The following is a 26,042-nucleotide window of genomic DNA, read 5'->3' on the forward strand; positions in this document are numbered from 1 at the left end:
ATTAAGTAATTAGTGCTTTCTAACATTATATTTAACGTTTGTAACGTTAGAACGGTTAATTATGAAGGTGTTGGACTTTAACCTAAAAAAAATGATACAGGTCTAATACGAATATGTTTACACAAAAAATAGTTTTTACAACATCTCAATCAATTAAAACATGAAAGTAAAACCGGTATAACTTTTAATTTAAGCGTAAGTTGAGCAAACAAACACATGCAATACCGTATACAATTTTTCATTGATTCCACTTTTAAAGCGAAGGGGAATCCAAAGTGTTAAAGAAAATTGATGATCCATGTTGGAAACCGGATTCTGTTGGCAGTTTCTCCCAGTTTCTCCATGTTTTATAGATTTTGTCTTCTGTGGTCGGCTATCTTTTATTTCTAGACAGTAAACCCTCTGTTCAGCTGTTTATAGCCTTTTAATGTCCTGTATCGTGTAATTATACTTGGGGCCGCCATAAAAAGTTACACAGGTACTTTAAAACACGTATAGATGAATATTTCTTTTTTTGGGTGTTAAAGGGGTTTCAGTAGCTTTTCACTGTATCGCATTATGTGAAGACATTGTTTTAAAATTTAGATTTTTGTAAGTATTTCTACAATTTGTTTAAATTAAATATTGCGGACATTTTACATTATTAATTTGTAAAACACAAGTTTTAAAGTTTGGTGTCTTATCCGAACGAACTTATATTAGATCATAAGCAGGACAGCGGCGTCTCTCACAATGTTTCTGACTGAAGTATATAATTCTTCTAGCAAGATCACATTCCGGACCTCGGGAGTAATGAGTATTGTAAACATAATTACTAACGATCAATAAATATGAAACTGCGCTACAACATTGAGAGGGACTAGAAAAAATACTGGAATCCTTTTACTCTGTTTTTAGAAAATTAATTTAATGAGCAAATATTAATATATTTAAAACCGAGTGAACTACTCAGAAGAAAATACGTTTATTGATTATATTTATTTATTTATTTAATATAAATAAATAGTTTGACTTATTGGGCTAGACTATTGCTAGATTTTGATCTCAAGATCTACTTGTTATTTAATATCAGTATAGCTTAATACAGTCAACAACTAAAAATCACCACAACTATAAATATTACGAAAATTGTTAATGTCTTTTGATTGTTTATGGATTCTTAAAAATTGACTGTTAACTATGGTCGAGTAATTATAGTGCATTCAAATTTCAAATTTATCAATTAGTAAATGTCATTAGGAATAAGATCCTGTGTTTTTTCTTGGCATCACGAATCACACAATACAATACAGTACAAGAATACAATGTACTTGAATAGGCTACAAACTTTTATTAGTATTATTGCGGGAAACATATTGAACGTAATTTTAGTAAGTAGGGTATACGTGTAATGAAACTTTCGAAGTCGTATAAAAGTGTTTTACTTAATTTTGATAACACGTTTCGTTGTTGATGAAGTAATAATTATGTATTTAGAACAACTTTAATTTCCTAAAATTTAGAATATATTCTGTAGTTATATACAACTATTGATAGTTTTACAAAAAATCATCTTAGTTTTTCCCTCAAAGTGCAAATTAAACCATGCAACATTTTACAAACTACCACATGCAAATACAAGAGTTGAAAAATTAATTACATTGTTTAATAGATAAATAAATATTTATATATTTTTCATATAGTATTATATTAAATACTTGGGACGGTTAAATGTACAAATGACACTATGCTATCTCTATTAGTCAGATCTCGCAAGATTACAGTTGTAGACTTGTAATCTCAACACTAAACTACGAGTGACCAAAACATAACTTGGACATAATTCACATTCAGCACACAATGCCCCGAAGCCCCCGTGGCATGATCCCATTAGAGGTTATGTAAAAACCCTTCAAACCGCTTAGGAGGTCGAGACGTCCTAATGAACAATTAGCGCGAACATAAAACTCCGCGGTTTCGGCGGCAACCGAGGTGGCGGGGTCCGGGCCAATGGGAGTCGCAGGCCAAGTCGTTGCTACGCGACGGGGCGGAGGGGGGGTCAGAGATCGAGACCCCAGTTCAGTCGATCGCGGACTGCCGACCCGACCGGTCAGGTTAGGTCGGAGGTTACTATCTATTACGTACTTGTTATCTGTGATCGGGTTTACCTTATGGATTTGTATGTGTGAGTGTATTGGTAGTGTGACTTAAGGGATGATTTTCGACCTAGGACTCTAGGCAGTTTCGTTGTTTCCTCGGGAGGCGCACCTCCCTTCCTCCGCCACCATTATTCTTCCTCACAACGCCCTCACGGTCTGCAGGCCGGGGGTCCTCTGTCCCGGGCCAACCCCCGAGTCTCTGGACCTCGGCTTCCCCCGGAGCATGACCCTGGTGGCACCCCCGTGGCGGGAGCCTCCTCCCGTCCTTGGACATCACGTGGTCACCCCCGCAGTCCCGGACGACTCCCTGGTCCCGGGGTCCGGACTGAGAGAACTCCAAGTGTCTACGACCCCTGGCACCAACTCTACCCAGAGTGGCGGGTCTTCCCAGGGGGTGGACAAGAACCAAAACATAGAGTGTGTCGTCTGCGGAGACAAGAGTAGTGGGAAACACTACGGACAGTTCACCTGTGAAGGTAAGTCAGGGGTGGGTGAGGGTCGTGTCAGAGGTTGAGGTTAAATAGGTCGGGGCACCGCCCCCGTGGCCGACACAAATAAGTCAACAGATTAAGTTTTATCTTCCTTGAAGTTGCCGCTACAAAGTCTGCGAATGATTAACACGGTATAGTATTGTTTTCCCTTTTCATAATTGTAGGCCTATTTTCTTAAAATATAAAATAATAAAAACAATTTAATTAAAATATACTACTCAACACTAAAGTATTTACCATGAACTACTATAGAATCAGAATGTACCAGCAAGATACCAAAACTACGTAAAACTGTTTAAATGATTTTTTCCTTATGTATTTTTTGGAGGTAAACCTTATTAGACAAACCCAGATTAACAAACTGGATTAACAAATTGGATTGAAATAGCTTACGCCTGTTTAAATTTTTGGTTGGAAAATATTTTGCATATTTTCATTAGCGTATCAAATTCAAAGATATTACATGCGAAACAAATTTGTTACCAAAGTGAACATATTATAATGTACAATATCTATAAAATGTTTGAATATTTACGGTGAAATCATCCCTAATTTTACAATTCTAACAAATCGTAGGAAACAAAATTGAAAAATGAAAGTTTTGAAAATTCTCTTAACTTGACCAATCTAAATAGTTTCCACATGGAATGACGAAATAGTCCATTGTATCTGATAACGAAATTGACCAGATAAAGAAAAATCACAAATTATATGCTGAAGGGAAATAACTTTGATTTATATTAACATCAAAAGTGATCTTAATATTGTAACACGATATTTTTGTAAATTTTTAGAGTGAACAGTGTTACAGAGGAAGTGAGAACTATTTCCGTATTTCAAGTTGGTATTTAATTAAATTTTTAACATGATAATCTATTCTAAAATTACATTGGCATATCCTAAAAGACACTAACATACTATAGACGTGCATATAAGTCAATTTATAAACATTAGCGACACCAATAAATAAAAATTCTGGAGAAGTGTATTTAAAATAAATAAGTCCATAACCTGAGTTTAAAACGAAATGCAGTACATTTTCAGATTTGTATATGTCATAGATATAGGGTACCTGCAGTTTTACAAAAAATAAATAAATAAAGTAACAAAATATTAAGCTATAACCTATATAGCAAGTAAAAATTTTAACAGCATCTTGAAATTTGAAAAGCACTTTTTGATTTCCATCGAATGTACAGCAGATTCCCAATAAAATATTTCCATTTGCTAATGTTACAATCTAGAAAACTTACAAGATAATATTTTACTTTTCCAAATATCCAGTTAAAAATAAATTTAAATAAATATTTAAAATTGCCATATCGAGGGCGATAAGTTTATTATTCAGTGTTTATAAAATAACTCAACTAACATATTTTTTTGTGCTACTGTATTCTAATATAACATAGAAAGTTGAACAAAACGCGTTATATTTATTCCATGGATACAACTTTGAAAAAGTAAAGATACATGTAAATAATAATGGATATTTCAAATCCACTTTTCTAGAAGATTTTTTTTAATAAAATCACATTTTAATCAGCATTTTACGTGATGGTAGGCCTGCTTATTGTATTTGTAGTACATCCATAACATTTAAACATATTTTATAACCAAGCGATACGTCCATTTACAGCAATTCAACACAAAAAGTATATTCAATCGGAGAAAAAACATCATATTTTGTTTTTTTTATTCTGTGATTTAAATATCCATTGCGTCATGATATGTGTCTGTATGTCATCCGTGGCTTGCGACCACCCCTGCATTAGGGGTGTTTTTATTACAAGGGCGGCAAGTGGTTTCCTTATAGCACCCTAACCTCTTTACGGTGCTGTCATATTGTTCGAAACAATATTTTACCGTATCATCACTTAAGTGTCGAGTTAGAATAAAATCGAACAATAAAAGTTGTGAACACAGTTTAAAAATATAAATTTACTCAACGTATTTATCTACAGTTTCAGGAGTTTATAAAATGATTAAAAGTTTTGCAACCTGTTTTACATTTTGCCGGAACAATGGTTAAATTACAATTTGAAATCATATAGGAAGTTGGGGCATTTAATTATTCTAATAGGCTAAATATATACGTAGATTTTAAACTTGTAACTCAATTGTAGCAAATACGTTGATATAAGGTAGTTGTACGTTAAATTAATTAACGTTACTTATCACTTTTTTAAGTGTCTAACAGTATAAAAATATAGCTACTAACAAGTTTATTATATTTTTATGAAATATATTTTTTAAGTTTATTTTAAACTTTAAAACATTATATAAGATATTCAAAAAACTTTAAACTTATGTTATAATTAGTATTGTTATATTTTTAAAATTGACACTATCATTTCACAAGAAAAATATAAAATTGATGAATGAATAGCTTTGTATGCACTATAAATGGAATTAAAATGTGAGAACATAAAATACTGATTATTAAGCTTATTATAAATAAATTCACAATATGATCTTCTCATAAAATTGCTTCAGTTACTATAATAACAACTATTTCTCCAAATTAGCCTACTTAAAAACGCATTTTATGGTCAATAATACTCGATCATACAATTCGTAAAACTATATAGAAACGTATATTCAGATAATTTAAAGAAAATATTCCATGTACAGTACTTAAATCAGGTAGAAAAATTTAACAGGATTATTTATGTGAAAATAATTTTAAAATATATTCGAACAATTTACTTTGAAATATCCGAAATAACCAAATTAAAAAGTAGTCTAGGGCATTTCTCCACGACGTTAGTTGCCGGTTTTGAAATTACCGATTCTTTACAAAAATTATACTTTATTTGAAAAATCATTTAAGCAAGTAAAACATAATTGAAGAAAAGTGTAGAAACCTAAGAAAATATTTATACAAACTATTTGTTAAGATAGCTTCAGTTTCAACGCAATTATCCGCTACACAGTCGTGAAAGACGTTTTCGAAAATATTGGCTGAACATTTTAAAACGATGCAAAAATAAAATTAAGTGCTTATCCCAGCGAGGGGAGAACTGAGGTTTGTCACATTTTGTATTAGCATATTGAGCACTGAGCAGCCACATGGCATATCACCGAGCCTGCCGTGACGACCGAGCCCAGATTGAGGAAGGGACGTAAAAAATTAACCGCTTGGGGGCGGGCTGCACGGTGTAATGCGGTTTTAAAAATGTACCCGCGTCAAAGAAGCTTAACAACCCCTTTTACAAATTGTCGATGTCCCTTTTTTATTATCCTGTTTCACGCGTTTAATTTTTATGCTCACTTGGAGACCTTTTTAACAATCTGATTTTACTGGTGGAGGATTTTTGATGTGGTGGATTTATGTTTTGTATTGATGTATTGTATTTGAAAAATAAAACTAGGTTGAAACGTAGCATTGATTTAAGACGAACATTTTATCGATTAACATTCAATAATAACTTAAAATTATACGTAAAATGATAATTTTATTTTCCCAAAATTTGGCTTACAATCAAAAATCAACTTTATCGTAGTAACTTACGTGTTATATATGTAAATTTTATATAAATCTATTGAAAACCTTTGCTCAATGACTAGTCTATAATTTATGGTTTTCTACCTTACAAGTTTATATTCTTCAAAATAAAATATTCTATGTTGTACAACTTTTAAAAATGCAGATTCTCTGGAAATGTCGATAACGAAACTTTGATTAGGTACGGTATAGGAAAATCTGAGTTTTTATTTAACTTTCAGGGAAAACATTCATTTTTATTAATTGCAGCTTTTGTTGACTACTGTACTGTATTGACTAAGTTGATCACCACGTAGTGAAAAGTGTGATTTTTTGTGGCGTGTACCAAAATTTAATGTAAAAATAATGTTATTTATTAATTACGCCTAACAGCTTAAAATGTTGTGCTATATTTGATTTATAATGCATAATAAATATTATATGGCAGGCCAGGAAGATATTCAATTTTCAATTTTCACAAATTCTAAATAGAATATAACTACCGGTAGTTTAGAATTATATACTTAATATTTGTTCATTCTGGCTTACATTAAACCAACTACGTTCATTCACTATGATTGATTAATCTGATTAGATTGGCAGAAGTTCTCATGTATAAATTATGTCCACATATTTCTTGCAGATAAGTGCATTAGACTATAGTTTATTAATACACTTGCGTAATTTCACAGTATATTTAAATATAATTTCATAATATTTTCTGTGCGTTCTTTTTAAAACTTAACTTAATTTTTTTTTAAATTGTTTTGAAGTATATGCTTTACTAACCCGAATGACAATTAGACAACGAAATATGTACAATAATTGAACATTAAATAGTGCAACTATAGTTCTCATCCTAACTTAAGATTAGAAGTTTATACAGTAGGTCTATGTGCGTTGCATGTTGGTCAAGATGGATAATTGATACTTCATTTCCAAATTGGATATGATTCATAAGTAGTGCTTTCAGTTATGATGCCACCCAATAAACAGTGGTTTACAAAATAGATTGTTATGTTTATTTGATAAAGATTTTAATATGGTTAAATAAGATGAAAAAACAACATATGTCCTCTACATACAAGAAAACACCTTACCATTTTAGCTGATGAATTTAGGTGATTGAAGGGATATTTAGTACTTTTCGTAGGAAGTAGCTCGTCATTGAGTTCACATACATAAAAACAAAACGGGTCCATAAATCATTTTTGTTCGAAAGTGAACATCGGTGGGCCCAATGCTCTACCCTGCGGTACGCCACGATCATTCTACTGTCCGCGCGGGGTTCAGATAGCGGCTCGCCACAGGAATGCGAGGCCGAGCCGCTCTTAAATCTCTCTGTAATTGATTTTATTTCTTGATTTGCCCGCGGGGACTGAGCTATTGGTTCGACTTGTCTTCCGTACTGCACATACATGTACACGGATGTTTCATTGGGCGTGGTTTAGGTTGTGTAATACGTGTCGCTAGGAGCGTCAATGTGCTTACTCACAACCTTTAATGGGTTAATGAAAAATATCTTTGGCGATATAGGCCCCGGGTACGATACGAGCGGCGAGCGGCGAGCGGTGAGCGGCGAGCGGCATGAGCGGCGCCGCTCTGACATCGGGTCTCATTTAGTTGCGTGTAAATTTGTTGAGGGTGGCCACGATACGTCTGAGCGGCGAGCGGCGGTGAGCGGCACCGCTCAGCGCCGCTCATGGTTCCAAGTCAAAACCGATTTTCGCGAAAACGCCGCTCGCCGCTCAGGTGAGTCATGCTTCAGTTCGGCCTAAAATTACAGAGAAACAGCAGCAAACATGCGATACGGGTCGATACGTGAGGTGCAGTCCAGGGAATGTTTGTGCAATGATCATCACGGAAGTTTTAAAACACTTCAGTCACCAGAAAAGTATGGGACCAGGTTAGGGTTAAGGTTTTTCAAAAAAACTAAGTTTTTCTTTAAAAGCAAACAATTGTCAGATAGCAACAATAGTTGCAATCATTCTTGCAGGTAAGCATAGTTTACCATTTTCGACTAAACTGACTCATAAAACTGGGGATATTTGATGAGCGTTATAAATGTGCCGCTTGTATCGTAGCCACCCCCGCCGCTTACGTGCCGCTCAGGTTGCCGCTCGCCGCTTGCCGCTTACCGCTCGCCGCTCGTATCGTACCCGAGGCCTCTCTTGAATTTGACCGCTGAATTTGACCCTTGATGATGACTTTTGGCTGTTGGCCTATTTGCATGTAAAATCTGTATTCAGATTTATAATATATTCAATTAATTCGAAACCAAAATGTTGGCCTAAACCGACACAGCAACTACATATAAACAAGTTCTTTTTATTGTTGCGGAATAAATAAAAACTAAACAAATTACTTCACTGCAATTGCCATAGCACCGTTTGCTGAGTTGAGAATTTCAAGAATTTAAAATAATTATAATAGTTATTGAGGGTACAGTAACTTTATATTGAAGTAAAACCCCGTATCACCCATAATATGTACACCACTGATCTATTTTTGTAAACAAGGCATAACAAATTTCCAAGTACTTGACTTCCTGTTAACATAGATGCACGCGGTAAGGGTAACCAGGTGACAACTGTTACTGATAACAATCGGACCACAAACAATAGCCAGTCTACAGCTGATTAATATTGATAAGGGAAACTACTCAAGGTCACGTTGTTAACCGGTGATAACCTCAACTGATATGACTACCGCCGCCTTGGCGGCAAATTTGAAAATGCGTCCCTTTGGTACATTCACATACATGTGATAAACTTATTTGATATTAATACTGGAAATCCTAAAATCAAGCTTAATCATGATAGAGAATAGTTCAGTGTTTTACTTGCATGGTTATTAACTTAAAGTTTCCCATTTCGGCTTGAGTGTAACGGGTTCGATGCCCTGCATTTCAATACATTGAGAGTTTCCACAGCTGAACCGTAAAAGAGATACTTTCTTAGTTCTTTCATGTAACATCCCTTTTCTAATAGGCTACCTAAATTAGCATTAGTATGAACAAACTAAAGGTAGATGGTAGAAAATCGTGTTAATTATTTTATAATCCAGGATTGGGAATTGCATACCCAATTATACATATACAGTATAAATACTACGCAGGGGTTTCTTTACTTAGGAGACATCTACTTTCTAGTATAAACAAACTACATTTACATATTGTTCTTCCAATTATTAGTTGATTGTCATTTAAACATTCTGTTTTTCTTTGCACCACGTGAAACCACCTGTAAATTTGGACATTGCTGGTTCTATACCGATTTCTTGCGCTCTCAAACAGCGTTCACCAGTGGTTTGAGATGATTTGCCCTAGTGGTGTATCAATACATATAAAAAATGTCATTTAATAGCTCTTTATAGTGGATTGCATAACTTAAATAGCATAGTGCTTTGGATTTGACTTTATAACGGGAAGATTCTTTATCTCAGATTTCCTTAGATAGATTAACGGATTTTTTTTATCATTAAAAACCATGCAATAGATCATGTTATTAATCCCTATAGCAAGTTAAGAAATCAAAAAGATACATGTAATCAACCTACAGAAAAAAAGGTTTACATGCAAGATGCATTAAGAATAAAAAGTTGCATTGCTTAAATAATATAGGCAAGCTTACTTAATTATACATTCACTAGAAATTACAGTATAAAATAAGTTAAATCACAGTAGGTGGCAAATTTGAATAAATAATACAGGCAAGCTATTATAGGACGAGCCATTGGACTGTAATTTTTCTTCAGTTTGTTACCTTTTCGGCCGAAGAAGCCGTACGACATACCTGACTAGACAATTTAACACAGAATACATCCAAGCTGTGATTGTAACATCGGAAGACTTTATAGTCAGACACAACCCCTCGGCCCGCGTCATCCCTTTGTTATTTTAATAACATATCCTGCGGAGAAGGGCAAGGCCGATGTGTTGATACTTCACCCTTTCGCGCCTCGCCCGTGACCAGACCACCCTTGAAACATTAGGGTAAGTGTAGTCCGGTTTGGTAAACAAACGTAACGTTTGACGAGGTTTGGACATGTGACGATAGAGAATCAGCTGTTTACATTGTTGCAATGTTTATCATGTGTTTAGGTCGTAAATAGCCTGCGAGAAAGGTTGAACCTAAATTTTGAAATCGTTTGAACCTAGATTTTTCGATTGTTGGTGGATGGTGGATTTAACAAAAAAATTAAAATAAATAAATAAACAAAGGTTTTAAGTATTATTTTTAAGTATTATTATTTTTATTAGTACAATAAAATCATCGATTACTATCACAGAAGTGTCGCTGGGAAATCTCTACTGGGTTGTAATAGCATAGATAAAAGGAGTATAGGTAATAGGCTACTTAAGATGTTAATTGTGAACGTATTTCTTTTGGTTCAGTGCTAATATTAGGTTAAGTTTGGTTTCGAAATCTTGTATCACTTTACGTTAATCTACAATTCACCTATTGAAATAGTTTCTTGTATTACAATCTTACCAAAGTTTTAAAATTTCATTATTAGCCGTATCACAAAACTAATACGAAATAAACAGTTGTATTAATTTGTACATATTTCACCAAGCACAATAATCAAAACAAGTTTTACACTATTAAAATAATAAAAGTTACTATTATTTATTTGTAAAGCTACATTTAAAATTTCAATTGTAAACACAAATGATGATTTAAATTAAACATTATAACCAACACAATGGTCAATTCCACACACACCCCAGCCGTCACCAACTAACTAACTTCTGCATATTTCACATCCATAAACATTTCTATCGGACCAACAAAACATTCCGAAATAACTTTTGCCAACACCGCAATTAATATGACAGGATGCGCAGTTGTAAATTTTCACCCCCCCCCCCCGGGCCCAAAATCGACAGTCCGGTTAACGGGATTAGTCAAAACTGTGATGCCTGTGTACAAACGAACGCGTTGGTGTCAATGCTCGGATGGGTGGTTTTATTTAAACACTCCATGTTTTTGCCACTGTTCGTTAGAGGCGAATATTCATGTATGGAAATGCCCGACCCCTGACACCCTCGTGGACTTATCAGGGCGAAGTTAGCCCCTTTGATGTTGTTATCAGGCGACACCTTGTTTAATGGCTTTTTCGTAGGGAGTTTAAGGGGATTTCTTTCAAGTTGCATTGTATTAAGTTTGTAGTAGTTTTGCCCGTGATTCGCAACATGTATAGTATATCCATAGAATAGAAAAGGTTAGTTGATTGTATAAAAAGTTGCAGTATCAATACTAATTAGAACACATCGTAGTTACTATCAGTAATCTGAAGGAGGACACGTAAACGCACTTAGTACACTTCCATAGATGCAAACACATTTGGATTATTTGATATATTATTTAGAACAATGAAAAAGAAAATAGTAGGTATCTAAAATAAAAAAAAAAACATTTACTCTTTAAGTATTTTAAGGTATTTGGCCTAGGGGTACCCCAAATATAAACAAATAGATTTAGGATGAATTACTAAACTAAAACTGTTACCCACCGAAAACCCCACTGCCTTGAGCAGAGAGCACAGAATATAAATTTATATTCTGTGCTCTCTGGCCTTGAGGCTAAACGTAAAAGCACCGATGAATTATATTAGTTCATCTATGGTATTTAAAATGTAATAGAAGTTTCGCGAGGACTCTATTATAAGCTAAAACCTAAAACCATGATCAAACATTTTAACAACTGAACAGCTGATCGCACATTGTTGAAAACAATCGTATTGAATTTATTTTATTTATCTTATTATCTAATTTATTTTATCATGTTACCTTTACATGAGGAAAATAATTCCATAAATAAATTCCATATAACTATCGTATGCCTCCTTATCGAATTTAAAGGTGAACTAACAATACCGTGTACTTTTAAAAACATAATATTGGTTGATTATTGTTCATTCAAGGACAGTTTTGACCTTGTAGACCACAGCACTGCAGTTATCAATAAGTGGAGTTTGATAACATCTAGGTCCTTCCCAGGGCCAAGCCTGGGTGCACGAAATTGTTGAAACCAACAATGAAAAACGTGACACAAATTAAAATACCCTTGTTGCAGCAAACCCACATAGCGAATGTCCAGTAATTCATTGAATTTTTATTCTAACAGGTATGTAATGAAGGTCAATATATGCGTGGACATAAGTTTGGTATTAATTACTAAATGTTCAATGTGAACTTAGGTTTGGTGCAGCGAGGAACGAAAATAGTCTATTTTATTTCTTTTTCAAACGATAACCATGTCACCAAGAAATTGGTTTACCCTCGATGCAGCAATTCTGCATACTAATGTAGTTTCAATATGTTTTGTTTTAAATATTCCCCCCAGAGAGGCTCGTTATAAACATGTACAATAGACATACGGTTAATTTAAATAACATTATGTTCTATTTGTATTAGATTTAGCAGTAAAGATGAACGCGAATAATAATTTGGTTACATTTTAAAAGCCTACCATAATAATTAGTTTTCAAAAAATGTTTTTTGGTTATTTCCTGGTAGTCTACTTTGAATTCTCCGGTAACGTGAGTGGATTAGTAATTAAACTAACTTTATAACTTTTATTTATTTATTGAATTGCTAGAGGATTTTTTAAAATTTTAATGTTGTTAATGAACTAAACACAAAGTTCGCTATGGTCATGTTTTTGGGAGTTATTATACATCGATGGTTTTTTCTTTCAAAGAGTTCTGGAATTCAGTCTAGTAGCAACGAACTTCAACAACATTTTGATTTGACACAGAATTCCTTATCAGCATCATTGAACTTCAGCGTGTAATGATTAGCATAATGACTATGTTACGTTATCAAGATACCACAGCCTTCCCATCTCCGTGTCTTAGCTTGCGGTGACTTTGCTTTCTTAAAGTTCAAAATGTAGAACATTTACTGTACAATAAGTAGCTTTACAAAACAAGCTGAGGTCAAAGAACGCTGCTATGTAGTACAAGTAAATGAATACTTTTATATACACGTAAAAACATTAAATTATAATTCTTAGGGAACAACTTGATTTCGAACGTACATTTAAAAATTGTAGTGATCTGCTGGTATTCTTTTACGTTTTAACAGTTGAAATATGTATCAAAACAGTTATCATTTAGCAGTTATTACAAAATTTTTTCAAGCTTATGGATCAGCTTGTTTTCTGCATGATTTTTGTATAGGGTGTTTCATGCTTACTATTTATTTCTTATCGATTCACGAACCTAACTACGACTATTTAATTTTAACTTAATGAATATCTATTTTATCAAATTTAACTATTTATTTACAACAACGTTACATTGTACTGCTCGTATGGACGACTTATGCATTTGTATCAAGTATATAATTCTATGCAGCTAGTATAAATCATTCAAATAAATCTTGTCCACTATGTTACAGAAGCATCTACAAGCTTACACAACTTGTCGGCGAGGCCCAACCGATTTTTGTAAACACTTTTAAAACATTTTTTGTAAAAAAAAGTTTAAATTTGGACATTAAAGTAGTGAACTAAGGTGGTTGGTGCTGTTAGTGGCAAGAACTTATCATAAAACGGAGTAATAATAACACAACTCCTTAAATGCGTAAACTGCAGTAAATAATTCTTAAAACATTTTCAAAATTTACTCTCACCCATGAACGTGAAGGCGTGAGAACCTGAAATAAAAACAGAGGCCAGTAATAACAAGGGGCTATAAAGAGTAGCAGAAACCACCTGTTTGGGGCAAAAACTCGGCCCGGGGCGGCTCGTATTTCATTGGGCTTTAAACTGACCCTCGTAGTGTTTGGGCTCACCAATTAGCTCAGATCTTATCAATGGGCAAACACAGTGATTGTAGGGTAACATTGATACAAGTGGTAAATAATCTGCTGCGAATTTGGAGGTCGTTGATTGTTTTGTTGGTCTCTGGAACACTGGGAAAGTCGTGGGATAAGCGTTTGTCGTATGGATGTTTTTGGAAGGATTTTGTAATACACAGGATGTTATATTTTTCTTTCCTGTATATCAATCTAGAGAACAAAATCTACTAAAACGTTACCTCAAGTCTTGGGCTGATGCAAGAGATGGTTTAATACCGACTCATACAGACAGCTTAACACTATCTTTACTTTGTAGTAATCACTTGTGCAAGTAGTTCTATACTGACAGACTACCACATACAATCAATCCATTGGGACGCGCAGTTGAAGTTTCATACATAAAAAACTGATTGTTATTTTTCATCCTAGCGGACCAGATTAAGACAGTTTACGGTTTGTTAATGTCAATCTTGAGTGCATTTTGTTATTCACCAACTGTATATCCTATTTTACTTTATAAAATAGTTATTTAACATAGGATGCTAACATAGGAATTTATTATGACCTCTATTAGTGACACCAAGCTATAATAAGAATTGTTATCCTAAAGAGGAAAATATATACTCAGCACAATCAAACTTCCAAAACGTGTAATAGTTGAACAATGTAATTGTTGTTTTTTACCATCGTGATGGAAAATGTCCGCAATAAACCTTTGAACAACAGTGTAATTGAAGTACAATCTAAGGTGACACTGATTATGATATATTCTTAGATTGCAAAAATGTTTTTTAGTTGTTACACGTTGAGCTATAACAAAAAGTAGTTGATTGTCTAACTATGCTAGGTTGCAACAATGAACAGTTATATAGTAAAAGTGTTACAGTTTTATACTAAATTTTGAAATTCTTTAACACACTCAACCTCTCTAGTAATCCTAAACCTGGATTATATATACTGTAACACGAAAATAAAAAAAAAACTCCAAAATATTCTCCTTATTACGAATTTTATTAACTACGAATACCCAAAGTCTGACAACAATTTCCAGACACACTATTAAGTTTACGACCCCACCGTGTTTATATTTGTTAATTATAGTTGACCAAACTGTCGAAGACTTCTGGGAAGCTGAGACCGACGTTACGACAGTCTGTGACAGATTTAGAGTCACCAGTCTAATGAATCGTTCAGGGAACTGCACAGCTTCATGGCACAACCACGAGCCTGGCGCGGCGCGCCGCTGTGTCTTCATTATGACGAATTGATATCGATTGAACCAATCAAATCGTTTATAATTCCACTTGTCTGTGCAGCTGGCATTCCACTGGTAAACATAGAGTGACGTCTTCAAATCAGCTGGATTAAGGGATTGAATTGTTTAATCTACGGACTGATGAGCTCGTTATTCACATGATAGAATGTCTTGGATTTTTTCTTCTGGGTTGTGCTGTTTATATAATGTGCAGATTGTTGAGGTCACGTTAGCAGCTCCTTTAACAAGTTTAAAGTCCATGTAAGTTCAGATTGAGTTAGGTTAGTTGAATACGATTTTTTTATAGTTAACATTAAAAAACATAACCTCACCCTACGGATTATTATCCTACTACGCCAACACACAAATAAACACCCCGACCCCTGACAGCTACCGCTAAGACTGTGATTCGCATCATTTTTTTCTATGTACAATATACATATGTGCACTTACCCCAATATATGTATATATTGTATATATAGTCTGTTTGTGACTTCCTGATATCTTGTTATCTATATCAGCCAACTGAACACAGAACGGACTGTATACCGGACAGTGTAGGCACAGTTGTTATCTTCCTGATATCTTGTTATCTATATCTTGTTATCTGGACAGTGAAATTATATACATTAGCTCTGATATATAATTTCAGAGCTAATGTAACTGTTCTGTATTAGCCTATTGGTGTATTTTATTCCATAGTTCTTACCTTTTGGAAGGGACTAGTTAAAAAAATCAACATAAATTATAAACAAATAATCTTATCCATAAACCTCAAAATTATTTTAGATAGACAGAAACAACAATTGACCAAAATTCAAATAATACAAAGGTGCTATGAAAATGATATGTCCACAAAAAACCAAATCGATTACCTACAGACGAAAACACTTTATTCAGAAAAAAATGTATTGATGCAGTACAATTAAAATTTGTTGAGTAACACAGATACGTGTTAAAGAAACATTCTTGGGATTCATTAGGATTTATTAATATGCCTATTAAAATATCTATAGTTGATTCCATAATATATATATCCCCCAAAAATTGACAAACATATTAAAACAAATAGAAAGCACCGTATGAAGATGAAAAAATAGGTAATAAACAAGATGGATAGTAAATTGGTCTCAATTTATTGTTACCTTTACTGATTGGTGCACTCAAATGACATAGTTTATGGAATAACCGTTACACAGCTATTTACAAAATAATCCAAACTCAATTCAAACCAATTAACTTTTACCTTCAAACTACCTCTTTTCAAGACTAGAAAAACGCTACAGAACTGTTTATCTTCGGTAATTATATATCGGAGCCGGAGGGTTGCTCTATCCGGTGAATTAATATCGCGGGATTTAGTGGGGGAGGTTTTTGTGGACAGGTAGGCGGCTCAATCAAAGTGGCTAACATATTAGAGCCCACGTGGTCCAACAAATCTCCCATGGAGGGGTGAAGTGGGGGGGCTGTAATAGGATCATCTTGTAGTGACTTGCAGTGTTGGGAGTAGAGGATTGTGGCGAAAAATATATTATGTTCACTTTGATACATTATGTAAAAAAAAAACTAAAAAAACGTTGAATTTCAATTAAAACCGTTTTAAAAGCTAAGAAAACATATGCTAGACCAATCTAGCAGTCTATGATAATTATTTCGTCCTCCTTTTGGACTACACTAGAGACGTAGTACTGAATTAAACAATTTATATATCTTCAGAACCAATAGGCTGAAATATGTAAGACTGCTTCCTGATATCTCTCATTATCTATATCAGCCAACTAAACACAGGACGGACTGTATACTGGACAGTGTAGGCACAGTTGTTATCTTCCTGATATCTTGTTATCTATATCAGCCAACTGAACACAGGACGGACTGTATACTGGACAGTGTAGGCACAGTTGTCATCTTCCTGATATCTTGTTATCTATATCAGCCAACTGAACACAGAACGGACTGTATACCGGACAGTGTAGGCACAGTTGTTATCTTCCTGATATCTTGTTATCTATATCAGCCAACTGAACACAGAACGGACTGTATACCGGACAGTGTAGGCACAGTTGTTATATTCCTGATATCTTGTTATCTATATCAGCCAACTGAACACAGTAGGACTGCAGTATGGCCAGTGTAGGCACCGTGTATGTTGTTATCTTCCTGATATCTCGTTATCTATATCAGCCAACCGATCACAGAACGTACTGTAGTACGGCCAGTGTAGGCACCGTGTGACCCGAGTGGCCCTAATTAGACACACTAGCGCCAATTAGAGGAGCAGGCGTGCGTGGCGCCGCGTGCGTAGGAACGTACCCTCACCTGACCACGACCACGACCACGACCGTGGACCATGGGTGCGAGGCTACGGGTCTACAGATCATAGTTGGAGTACTGCACCATTGGCACGACTTGATCGTAGATGGTAAAAGTCCATATTCATAGACAAATGCTTTTAGATTCCACAATTCTGCATTCCGGTTTCTAAGAAGATTTGCATTTTTTTCAGTTATAAACATTTTAAATTATATTTTTGGCAAAATTGGTTGAAAATGTCATAAATAATTACTCTTTCATGTAGAGGATTATATTTTAAAAAGTCAACGACGCTTCTTCGCAATTAGAACAGTTTTATGCCTACAGCAGATACAACCATCATAGATTAGAAGTAATAAGATAAGTAGAAAGATATGTATTTAATTTGAAAAGCAATATAGTATATTTATTTAGTTTCTCAGCATAGTTCATTACGACCTCCTAATTTAATCATGTAGTAAATTATGACTTAAATTAAAATAGTTTTCCAATCAAGTCCACAGTATCAAATTTTCTTTCCAAGGATTTTACACCAAACCGTAATATAGATAATCCCGCGTCTTACATTGTACATCGTTCAGGAATAGCAGGGGACCCTCGTGCGGATAGTAAACGTGATTTCCATTATTCATTACTAAACGCAAGTCGGTGATTCATTGGAAACCGGTTGTTGGAAGCCCTGCTGACCGGGCGACACATTCTGCCTTCGCGGCGCAATACCGCTTCAGGATCTCCCCTCGCCGCGCCGCGCCGCGCCGCTCTCAGGCTCTACATGGTGGACAAGTAGATTTTGGTGATCGGAAAAATATTAAAGAAAGGACTATGAAGCAGAAGCCTACTTAAGGTAAATGGTATTTCTAAAAAACTGTTGAATGGTGATAAATGTTACTTTGGCAATTACATACCCATCGGTGTACTATTACAATTTTTAAAAGAGGGGCGTAAACAGTCCAAAGGGGATAAATGTGCTTTGGAAAATACAGAACTATCAAATTACCTCAATTTTCCAAAGAACAGTGGCGTGATCAAGAAATATAGTGTAAATACAGTATATTTGAAACTATTGTATTTTTAGGACAATGTAATGCTGCACTGCACGCTTAAGTTTCATAAGCCAAAACTCGTCCTACTGTTCCTATAAGTTATCAAAATCTACTTTAAACTGCATTTTTAAATGGCGATCACACACCGTTCCCCAATCTGCACTCCAAATATTTTAAGGAGTTTGGTTTCTAAAAGATTGTCTAATAACACTGTGCTTGTACATAAGTGAAGAATGTTTAAATAAAGACTTAAATCTGCTCGAACACTTACTGTACCTCTATACACTCAACAATATTTTATTCGTTATTCTGAATTTTTTGCTCGGGTATCAAAGGAAATTATAAGTGTCAAAATCTGTCTCAATTATCGCAATCAGATCTCATTAACCGGATGATCGAACCGGTTTAAGATGTCCGGACGCGGCTCACTTCCAATAGCTTCCGGACGTACTCCGCTTCCCGTCCGAGCTTTCCAGGATACGGTAATTGTGTGGTGTAATCACTGGCGCATGTCAACGGCTGTTAATTACTGTCCGGTGAAGACCTTCGGCCACTGTGAATGGAGGAGTGATCTTCCATCATTCACAGGTCTTGAGGAGATATTGAAAGCTTACGGGTTCTTTGAGTAAATTTACGCCATAGGGCAGAAATTCGCAATTATTAAGTTTTCGTGGTTTGCTTTGTGAAATGAAAGTAAATTTTCTGTTAAAAATACTAGGTATTGCAAACTTGCAATATCAATAACCAATGCAATAATAATCGCAATCAAAAATTGCAATCAATAACCTCTAACTAGAGGTTATTGATCTGAGAAACGTCATAACAAGCACCGTAGCTTCTTTCAACAAACGTCGGACGATTTTAACGGAGGAGATATTGCAGGTCTAGAGGTCCAGAGCTTTTGGCTACATTGAACATACAAGTTCTGGTAGCGGAGTTGAAAAGTGTTCGAAGTCTTTTGGGATTGTTTTACAAAAGAAAGAGGGTATTTAGAGTACCCTGCTAAGAAAATATTGTGTGAAATTCAATGGTCATTGTTCAAAAGGACAAGTTTCATTACAAGTACCTTATTTCGACCGACGTGTACATGAACGAAACCCTGACCGACCACGCGGGGCCAGAATGACTTTGACACATGAGATGGTGTAAACACCGCTATTGGTGCCGATTCCCTGGATTCTCCAGATTCCCCCGCCGCATTCCCCACGTTCCTTCGGGACGTCCACTCACAATTACCCGCTAATCGTCGCGGGTCGTGTTCCCCCGCCACCCACGACTCTACCTGCCTCTACTTTCTCCAACGCCGTCCGTCCGTCCGCCATTTTAATTGATCCCACTCTTACTCCCGACCGTATCCTATTATTAGCAATAATTGCCTTTCTCCACGGAACAATGCCAACTTGTCGAAGATTATAGGAATCCGGCGAAGATGGTCAGATAGCTCCTCGTGGTTAACTCCTCCTAGTCACGTGGGACGTCCTCGCGCGGCGCCGCGGGAAAAGCCGCTAAGAAACTGGCGGGTACGACGACGGCCACCCGCTGCATGGCGAAAGTCATGAAACAAATCGAATATGAAATTGGATGCTCGTGGTGAATGTTGATTGGTACAACTCGCCAAGCAACGATTCAAAAGTGTTAAGGGTAACTGTCGGGTTTCAATATAGAAATGTCAGCTTGAACGAAAAATAACAGGTACTTCATTTAATATTTAATCAAATCAATGATTGACTGTGCTTTAGAAAATTGTTGATCACTATTTTCAAAGTCCTAACCTTACTAACACTCATGAACAATACTTATAACCCAGAGGTTATAGTTGGATTCTCGTTGAGAGGCTCATGGATTCGATCCTCGACATATCCACAAGACTTTGACAAGTTTGGACCACTAAGGAGTTAGTGAGCCGCGTCCGGTGAAGTAGAGTGGTCCGGTAAATGAGATATGAGATCAAGCAACCAAGATGTGATGTGAGACAGCGATGATCGAAACCAATGTTGACACTTATAATTCCCTTCGGGCCAAAATAATACTTTGAATCGCGAAGACCTATTGTTGGGAGGTACAGGTTGTTCAATCAAATGTAGAGATTTATTTGCATTTAGCTGCATACTTCCCTATAACCTGTGTGTACATATACAGTAGTAAAAACAACCAAAAATACCAACCAATAAATGTGAAAATTCCATTTTCTAAATAAATGCTCATAGTAAACCCACATTAAACGCCAGAGTCAGTAAACGAAGTCACAAGAGTTGAGTCACACTGCGACGGCATAAATTAACACCTGCACGGCCAATAAAAACTAAACAAAAGCGGCCCGAGAACGGAGCCTTGAGGCACGCCGCGTCCATTATCGAGTTATGAGCCCTTGAGACAAAAGGGCGCGTGCCTGACAAAAGGACACAAAACCCTTCATAAACACGAGCCATGCTGATACGGCGGTCCTAAACCCTTTAAGGACTTGTGTCGGTAAACAATGCAGCGTCAAGCGTGACATCGTCCTGTCAAAGCTCTCTACTACAGTTTCCTCTAGTGATACTTCCTCCTCGTCCTGCGTGTTTAAGGATAATTAACCTGAGTTTTGGAATATCGATGTTTCATTAGCGAGAAACTCTAATTGTTTTTAAGAGTTGTATTTTTTTACCGTGTGTGGATACATATGGTTAATTTTTACTAGGTTTCTCATTAGAATAATCTATAGTCACATAATTAAATTTCAATAATTTTTTAATAACGTTCTTATTGGTTTTAAAATAACTTTTTTTATGAAATACGATTTTTCTAACGAAAACTCAATCATACACGAAGCAAAAATGAAGCTATAGGCTACTTTGGTGTTTGTATTTTAGATCTTTATACATTCAGCTTTACGCTTACAATTTTTTTTGTATCGGATGCGTTTTATTTTTTAAGGAGTAAACAATAAAACAAAATTTGTCTAAAGGGAGCTACATAACGTTTTACTGTACTGTCAATTAGGTATTTTTTAGGTAATTTTACCTTAATCATTAATGAAATGAGAGGGATACGAAATTGATACATATGCATCATTTTATAAAACATATTGATAATAGTATGTAGAAAGCTTTTTTATGAAAGTAGACAAAATATACGTCACATTATCAAAGATACTACAATTCTTACACTCCCTTAAAGACCAATATGGCACTAAAATTTCGATATAGTTCTCTCAACAAATGTTTCCTTAATAATTGAGAAATACACAGAGTTTATGTAGTGCTTGTCGTACATTATTGTATACCATATATATACTAAGTTGTTTATAAAAAAAAATTGACCACCAATTTTAATAGACATTCCTACAAGGCCAGAGTAAAACCAAATCTTTGACCTAGTTCCCACAAACAAGTGAGGTCCCAACTAAGACCCTTGTGGAGCTCCAGAGCGTGGCGTGCCGACTTGTCGCGTGTCGCCACCACCCGCTTCAACACGAGAGTAAAAACTGGACCAACCGCGGCAACCGGTTCGGTATTAATACCACTAATGGGCGTCGATTTAAAACGCGTGTAAACCCGATCGTATTACGATCTAATAACCCGCGCGATAATTCGGCCCACTGACCGGTGCCGAATTAATTAAATTTAACCGCGGCGGTTCCGTTGTTTTAATTACCGGCGTAATTAATCGGTCGCGAAACCGGATCCGACCTTTCGGACGACCTTTCGGAATCAATCGGCCCGGACCTGTTCTGTTTGGAAGTTATCGGTAATAAATTGGAATTTCTCTCGGATCGCAGCCACTTTTCGTCGGGTTTATTGCGCCGTCGTTGGTGGCGAGCTCGCCGAGCTTTTTATTGGAGAAGAGTCGATCGCCGAGGAGAATTTCCACGCAAAACACCCCGGTGCTATTCACCTTTGCATTGTGAAAGGCTGTAAAAGCTAAACTGGTTATCGGGTTGGACGTGGCAGAAACCGAAGATTGAAACTGTGATAGGCAATAAAAGTAGCGGCGAAAATGTATTATATTCCTATTACCATTTACGTACCGTACCGGTGATTCTCGCATCGTTACTACAAGATCAGTGGAATAGTTATGGTGTAGCGTTAATCGAAAAACTTTTAATATGTGTATGACTCCTCTACTCTCCAACTACTGTAGATACTCCTACTACAGATATGGTGCGCTGGTAGATACTGATGGAGAAGAACCATGAGAACCAGTGAACTATAACAAGTCTAGGAATCCTGACGAAGTCATCTACTCACACGTATACCCGACATCAGAGCTTGAGGAAAACAAGGCTAACCGTCTTACAGTACCATTAAGTCTTTGACTTGAAACGAAGGAAAGTCAGGAATGTCGTGAAGAAGGACAGCAGATCCGATCTTCTCAGCCAATGACACAGAACTCCCACTTTCCTCAGCACGCTAGCAGTTCTTGTCCGCAGTTTCTCCCATCGTCCAGTCGTAAACCGGCAGTCACGGCATCTTCCCTCTCTCTCACTCCCGCGGCAGATGGCTATCTTCCTCTCTCTCCCTCTCATTACACGATGGCAATCAGAGACCACGAGTTTTATTGATTTGTAGTCAGTCGCTAGCGGCAAGGTCTCGGATCTGCTCCAGTGACTCGCATCTCTTCTTTCACTTCCGCGCTTCGACTGGTCAATAAAGGGTCAAGGGGCTCACCTGGGCGGTGCTTGTTTCGTCAACGGAGTAATTCCAATCTATGAAACCACAAAGTTATAAAACTTGAATATTTTCTATCCACAGTTGACAAAAGAGAGAGATTGTGTTTTGACATCGAAATCATTGAGGATTTTCAAACATCAATGACACTTCTTAGAATTTTAAGATTTATAAAGTGGAGTTACAATTAGTTAAACTTTGAGAATCCGATACTTAAACAATGAGGTGATTGATGTGGGTAACATTGAAATCTATCAATTAGTTAGTGAGCCGGTGGTTTAGTCGGTAGCGTCGCGGACTTTGGGCCCAAGGCAGCGATGTCATGGGTTCGGATCCTGGTCACTGCCACTAAATTTTATCAGTACAGTGCACCTTTGTACTGTACCACAGCAGACCGGAAGTATATGCTCCCAGCGAGCAGGAACTTCCCCCAGACGTGGCGCTAGTCGCCACAATCATATACACTTGGACTTGGACTTTGTACTGTACCGGCTCACTCCTTGCTTTGCTGTAAACGTTCCACGCACGGGTCTATGTGGACGGGCAAATGCAAGGTTAAAAGAGGCCGCCAACCTCTTAAAAAAAAAAAAAGGAAGGAAGTTAAGACATTAAAGTTGTACACATGGAAGAAAACTGTCAGGAACTATCAAAACAAGAAAAGGTTATTGCCATTTTGTATCATCACGGTTGACCTTTAACCTTTGAACCTTTATGCTATCTTCGGACCAAATTAAAAACAACACAATTAACAATAACCCTTGGACAAACCTATAATTACAACACTACGATGCAATGGAATAACTGTGAAATGTTTAAACGTCCAAAATTTCGTATGATATCAATACATACCCAGAACTCCCTTAACTTCATATCACTCGTATAACGAGTACCTGATGTAGCTAGAGACGCGATCACAGACGATACAACTGTTGCTGTACGTACATTCCCGATGTGCATCGCGTTTACATACAAATGTTGCTGCGTAATTGATGATAATGTCCCACTGGCATTCAGCCAACCATCTGCTTTCTTCCTTCAATCTCCGGTGTAATTTAATCCTTTGTATGTTTCACCGATTTGTTTATCGATCAGGAAGAACACTACCTCTTTCACTGTAAATGTAAATTGATTTAATGCTCTGTTTAGGCAGCATAACAAGTTCTAAATAAAAGTGTAAATGTTTTGCAAGAGGATACATAAGGATCATCCGTGAATGGCCTTTTTGTTTTTGTAAAGAGCTCAATAATTGAACCTCATGCGGAGGTGAGGTACAATCTGTCCACAAGATGAGCCGAACTGTATCGTGCTGACATTCCCTCACGTTCGTCGACAATTTGCTGTAAGTGGCCTGGGGCGTTAGACTCGCGAACTACGTCTGGGACATGGCACGAAGATAGCTGAGGAATCATGATGCACCTCCAGGGCTTGACGTAGGTACTAGACAACTCTAGGTTCTTGCAGTCTTTGCTTTGAAAGAGAACAACTAGATGTATTTTCGCTCAAAGTAAAAACCCATCTACTATGCACTGCGAATGTGTCCAGTTTGATAAAACTAACCTAAATCTAGCTACGGTTTTTAGGATTGGGGGTGTGATAAGCACCGATTGACTATTCATATTACGGTCTGTTTATACACTGTTGATTTTACTTCTCGTCGTCGAATACTACAAGACTCTTTTTGTGAATCTTACTTCGATAAAAACAAATACATTTTGGAAAATATTCTTTTATTCATAAGTTTTTTAACCTTAGCTTAGCCACTGCCGATGCTTTTCTACAATTAGGATGACCTTTCTGACAATAAATACTGTTTGGAATCGTGGTTGACGTAAAATGGATCGATGGATTCATTTTCGATAACGCTGAAAACAGCAGAGATTTGGTCCAATTACGCAGTTGGCACCAAAAAAGTCAGTTGATTAATTTAAAATAAACCAAAAAAACTCTTATGAAACATAGAAGCTCTAATACTTTTATTTAATCTGACTTACTTTTCTAATTTATTCTTGCGACAAGTTGAGTTTCATACGAATTTCTGTATTTTGATCAAATAAGCAACCCCTTACGTGGTTTTTAGAAACAAATTTGACACGAGCTTTGTTTAAAAGATGGTCATAAAATAACAAACTTGTATTTTAACAAGACGCTAGATTCTTGCGTGGCCCAACAGCGTATTGTTGTCAAGCGAGATTCTCACTCAGAGACAGCAAGTACGTGTTTAGATGAACGTGGTCGTTAACAAGAATCACTTGTCTTGAACACCAACCTTTCCGAGGATGAACTTTTGAAACACATCATGAGAACACACACGTGTGACAAAATATTTGCCTTTCTTTATATTTTCATATGTATCGCCTATTCTTAGGTCCTTACTGAATCCTTTGCTGCATTCTTCTACACCTCTTATTTACCCTTATTTCTGTTCCAGGCTGCAAGAGCTTCTTCAAGCGTAGTGTCAGAAGAAACCTCACCTACTCGTGTCGGGGCAGTAGAAATTGCCCCATAGACCAACACCATAGAAACCAGTGCCAGTTTTGCCGGCTGAAAAAGTGCCTCAAGATGGGCATGCGGAGAGAAGGTAAGATTGCAATTTTGTGTTGGATGTTATATAAGATAACCTTCACCTACTGCTGATAATGAAACATATTTTGTCTCTATTGACCTCTTTTCGCTAGTCCACCTTAGTTGTGGCGAAAGGCTGGATTATCCTTTAAAATAACTTGTTTAAAAGTCTCTTGAGGAAAATTCATAGCAAAGTCGTTGCGAAACGTTTAAACATGGTTTGAACGTCAGTGATAGTTTATTTGTCTGAAAAGACTGACTCTTTGTAGAAAAAAATACCAGTCAATACTAACACCAAAA

The 26,042-nt window shown here is 36.2% G+C and overlaps 1 protein-coding gene across 3 annotated transcripts in view; it reads left to right on the forward strand.

Annotated features, from left to right (window-relative positions):
- Positions 1-2,074: 2,074 nt before the first annotated feature.
- The window catches only part of LOC129003222 (steroid receptor seven-up, isoforms B/C-like), a 113,598-nt gene continuing 89,630 nt past the window's right edge, over positions 2,075-26,042 (forward strand). For all 3 annotated transcript variants that reach the window (XM_054431510.1, XM_054431511.1, XM_054431512.1), the window contains exons 1-2: positions 2,075-2,614; positions 25,609-25,758. In XM_054431510.1, the coding sequence (XP_054287485.1) occupies positions 2,362-2,614; positions 25,609-25,758 (403 nt within the window). In that variant the 5' untranslated portion in view covers positions 2,075-2,361. The remainder of the gene's footprint in view (positions 2,615-25,608; positions 25,759-26,042) is intronic.

This window comes from Macrosteles quadrilineatus, unplaced genomic scaffold (genome assembly GCF_028750875.1).
Source record: "Macrosteles quadrilineatus isolate MER2022 unplaced genomic scaffold, UCM_ALF_1.0 Scaffold_9__3_contigs__length_116548681, whole genome shotgun sequence".
Taxonomy (NCBI): domain Eukaryota; kingdom Metazoa; phylum Arthropoda; class Insecta; order Hemiptera; family Cicadellidae; genus Macrosteles; species Macrosteles quadrilineatus.